The sequence below is a fragment of the Hemicordylus capensis genome, chromosome 7 (genome assembly GCF_027244095.1).
Source record: "Hemicordylus capensis ecotype Gifberg chromosome 7, rHemCap1.1.pri, whole genome shotgun sequence".
NCBI classification, from domain to species: Eukaryota; Metazoa; Chordata; class Lepidosauria; order Squamata; family Cordylidae; genus Hemicordylus; species Hemicordylus capensis.
Genome location: NC_069663.1, coordinates 13,767,925 through 13,772,449, shown reverse-complemented (window position 1 = coordinate 13,772,449; position 4,525 = coordinate 13,767,925). Strand labels below are relative to the sequence as shown.

The 4,525-nt window shown below is 46.1% G+C and overlaps 1 protein-coding gene across 1 annotated transcript; it reads left to right on the top strand.

Annotated features, from left to right (window-relative positions):
- The first annotated feature begins 284 nt into the window (after window positions 1–284).
- On the top strand, window positions 285–3,649 carry ID3 (inhibitor of DNA binding 3). Its single transcript, XM_053268803.1, has 3 exons — window positions 285–854; window positions 2,055–2,122; window positions 2,828–3,649. The coding sequence occupies exons 1-2, from the start codon at window positions 531–533 to the stop codon at window positions 2,109–2,111; spliced, it is 381 nt and encodes a 126-aa protein (XP_053124778.1). The 5' UTR covers window positions 285–530; the 3' UTR covers window positions 2,112–2,122; window positions 2,828–3,649.
- The last annotated feature ends 876 nt before the right edge of the window (window positions 3,650–4,525 follow it).

Here is a 4,525-nt window from a genome sequence, read left to right as displayed (position 1 = left end):
AACTCCACATTAAAATGGGAAAGGATCTGGTAGATAACGCGTATATTTTGAATTTAACTCGATTTAATTGAATGGAAGGGGGAGAAGAAAAGGGGGGGGGAGAGAAAGCCCGGCTGGAGCGCTAGCCCCGCCCCCTTGGTAATCAGAGCTTCCTCATTCCTTTGATGTCCTCTGCTATTTGGTGTCAGCCGTAGCCAATAGAAACCTGCTTTGCAGTTTAACCATCTTGCGAACGTTCCATCCAACATTTTCGCTGTCATCAGAGAGACGAGTGGGAGGGAGTGCGGCGGCTGATTTGCATAAGGGCGGGGACGAACGCTCGCGGCTTGCCTATATAAGCTCCGGAGCGGGTGACAGCGTTCGCTATTGCAAGAAAAAAGCGTTTCTAACGACACAATAGAGAATCCACTAGAGAAGCTGGCAAGCGGAACAAGCAGCTTTCATCCCTCTAACGCTCTCTTCCCCCCCCACGCCTTTTTCTCCACCATCTCCCGTTCTTTGAACCCAGCCGAGGGTTTCTTTGTGTCATCATGAAAGCCATCAGTCCGGTGAGATCCGTCAGGAGCTGTTACGAAGCCGTCTGCTGCCTCTCGGATCAGAGCCTGGCCATCGCCCGGGGAAGCAATAACAAGAGCCCGGCGCTGGAAGAGCCCATGAACATCCTTTACGACATGAACGACTGCTACTCCAAGCTGCGCGAGCTGGTGCCCGGGATCCCGCAAGGCACCAAAGTCAGTCAAGTGGAGATCTTGCAGCACGTCATAGACTACATTTTCGACCTCCAGATCGTGCTGGAGGAGCAGGCGAAGGAGGGGCAGGATCCGTCAGTGGAGACGTCTCTGCTCTCTTTAAAAGTAAGGAGGCCCGTTTAAGAAAAATCTAGGGTTGTAGGGAGACAGAAGGGGGGGGGGCCTTGGGTGTGCCTGGTGGAAATAATGGCGCGGACGCCGATGGGGACTGCGTGGTTGTCTCTCTGCGTGGTGTGTGGCAGGCGCCCGCGGGCTTGGGGATGAGAGATTCCCGAACATTGCGGTCTCCGGCTGGAGCAACACGCGCCGTTGAGTCTGGAGTCGTTTCCTTGACGCCTGCGCAGCGGCTCGTGTTGCTTCCTCTAGAGTAGGCACGCTCAGTTGCATGAGCCAGGATCCGAGTCGATCTACACGCTCAGGCTGAGGAAGAGGGTTATTTAGAACAAGACACTCTTGATTTCACACCCGTGGGCAGTGGGTATACATCGCGATCCTGTGCACCCTTACTCTCATGTAGGAGGTATCGAACTGATTTCAGACAAAAGTGTAAGTATAGGATCGCGCTATGTGAGTTTGTATTGAGTCCTGAATTGGATTTGGAAGGCTGGAATCCTATGAACACATGCTTGAGAGTATGCCAGTGTAACTCAGTGGCACTTGCCTCTGAGTAAATGAGGCATAGGTTTATTCTTTAGTGTGGATTTTGGAAAAGGTTCCCATCCACACATCTCCTAACAGTCTTGAGATTGCTTGAGGGAGAAATGTGTGCATTAAAGCTTTCAGCTTTGGCTGTGATCCACAAGCTGTAATTCTAAAATGAATACTACAAAATGCAATGCATGTCTGCTGAGAAGCAAGTTCCTAATCTGAAGCAAAGCCTATTAAAATTGGAACTTGCTTCTGAGTAAAGATTTCTAAACTATGACTGCATGTAGACTTACTTGGAAGCCCGCCCCCCCCCGAAAGTGAATGACCACTTTCTTCCAGGTAAGTATATGTAGTAGAAGGAACACTGTTTCCTGGGGCAAGCTTGAGAATAAATCCTCTCAGGTTAGTGGATCTTGCCAAATCAAGGCCCTTACATGGTAATCTTATGCAGTGTTACTCAGGAAAAGACCCACTTAAATGGAACTTCCTCCCCAGCAGGTGTGCACAGAATCGTGGCCCTAGCCCTCTTGCAGTGTATTCCTTCTCAAAAACCACTTACAGGTCTCAGAATTCCAAATTGTGTTATGTTGCCTTTTAATATTGCTGTGCAACCAAGATCTCCTTAACTCTTCTCTTTCCCTCTTCACTTTTCTGCAGGCAGCGGAGCTGGCCTCTGAACTCTGCTCAAAAGAGGACAGAAACTTGTGCCATTAACATCTTTACAGGTATGGCCAGTAACCAACCAAACTCCATCCCTCTTACCCCTCTCCCCATGCCCTCTTTGCCTAGAAGCCCCAGGTCATGCAAAATCTTCTGAAGAAAAACCTATCTTTTTAAAGCTGCCATTAAAGCTTTTTAATGCTTAGAAATACGTTGGTGAATATCAAGCTGCTCCAGCGTAGCCCCATTTGACTCTGTTCCCGGCCACAGAATGCGGTGTGAACCCTTGTCCTCCTCCTGCTAGTACAACGGCAGCCTCCAGTGCCTCTTTCCCTCTGCCTGTAAATGGAGTCATTATTTTTACAGTGTCATTCTTTTTATAGCGTTAAGTCTCTGCAGCTGCTTAAACAGCCCTGTTCAAATCAGTGAATCAAGAGGCACTCATCTTCTCCCTCCCCTGTCTCCCCCCACCCTTAGTCGGGAAGGCAAAAACATTTGTCCCTCCCTCAGAATCTGTAATTTTAGATCTATCTGCAGAGAGTTGGAAACAGAAGGGTCCATTTCTCTCCACTCTACCCCCCCCCCTTTTTTTTGGTGCCAATTAGCAAACCTCCAGCCCCGAGTGTTGGCTCTTGATTCCTTATCAGCTGGAGGTAAATAGAAGTTTCCTCTCTGGCGCCAGGATGTCTGCAGACCTGCCTCTGATCTGCTGAGGAGACTGACATGCCTTTCTCTCCACCCTCCTCCCCCTTCCCCCCCTCCCTATTCAGACTGCAGGTGTGGGATCCTGACACTTGGTTCTCTCCAGTGAGAGAGGGAGAGAGAGAAAGAAGATAGAAGAAAAGACCTTGACTGGCAAAAGGATCAGATGTTTAACCCTCTGCATCCAGTAATGAAGAGACCTCTGTTTTTATCTCCCAGATAAGCTGTCTGAGGATCATGGTTTTGCAAGGCAATTTCAGATGTCTTGTTTGGGTCTTCCAGTAACAGTTCCCCCGCCTTGTTCCCCCCCCCCACTTCCATCTGCCTGAAAACAAAACTCTTGCGCAGGGCGGGGGACCTCCCCACCACCACCTTCTTATCCACTTTCAAATTAACCATCTGACTGCTGTGTTGCACAAGAAGATACTTTGGCAGTTTTTTTAACGGAGAGGAAAAAAGCTGAGCCATCAGATTTGTACTGCACATTGTGTCTGGAGATATATTAGCAAAATTTTGATCTCATCCTTCCAACATTGCAACGATTTATGAACAATAGGGACAGATCTGTATTTTGCTCTTTTTTAAAAAAGCAGACAAACTTTTGCAGGTATGCAGCTTGTGTGTATATTTTGGATTATAGTTTTTTAACATCACTTGGGTGGGGGTGGAAGGGGATGAGACTCTCAAGAATATGAAAAGTGAACTCTCTTGGGGCTGATTGATGCCCCATGGTTTTTATTGTTGAACTCTATAATAGAGATACCACGTGTACCTTTTTTTTGCAGGAAGGTGAATTTCTGCGTCTGTGAATTGTACTTGGCTTTGTAAAAAAACTTTTTATAAAAGTTTCTTACATGAATAAATTTTGAGCTTTTTTATTTTTTTGAAAACTTGTTCTTGGAAAATGAAGTCTTTGTAGACCACTGGTGTTAGTCTTGGGGATTATTCATAAGATGATGCGTTAAGCACCGCTGTATCAGAATGGCACAAATACTGGTTCAGATTCTAATGGATTATTCCAATAAATCACAATACCCACAGAACATCAGTTCTTTCCTTAAACAACTGAAAGTTTCCTAAACTTGAGGCTACCACTGAAGTTTCTTTTTTAAACTCCAGCTGTTTAACATGGCCTTAAGACAAAGGCTACCAGATAAAACGTGAAATTTAAAAAACCAATTGGAGTCGGTGCAAGCAGAAGGTAGATCAAAATTTATTGGTAGATTTCAGAAGTGATTTGGTACAGTAAGGGTTTCTGACTCCCAATTGCTTAACAAAAAAGATCTCCCCCCTCTAAATTATGCTGCTGAAATAGTTTGTGGGATGGAAACCGGGTGTGGATTTATGTGTGAAAGAGCCATAAGTGCTGTTCTGGTACTAAATACACACTTTTGGGGTAAGTATATGACGACACTAGCTGTTCCTTAATTCTAGGTGTCTGAGCCCTAAGTTACTGTTTTGCACATGGCTCTGTTTTTGTGGACCTTGGGATTCCAGTCTGAAACAAAGTTAACACCACAAATCTGAGATCTGCTCACCCTTGTATTACAGGACCAGCTTCACTGTTGAAGTAACACCTTTTGGAAAAGAACTGCGGTGAAGTCTGTCCTATTGTACACTGCAAATAATTTCAGAAATGCAAGCATATAATTTTTAGCCTACTTTCCAGTAGGCTTATGAGACCACCCAGCATTGTGTGTGTGCGCGCGTGTGCATGTGTGCTGCCACATCAACATTGCAATTCCTGGACCAATATGAACCAAATG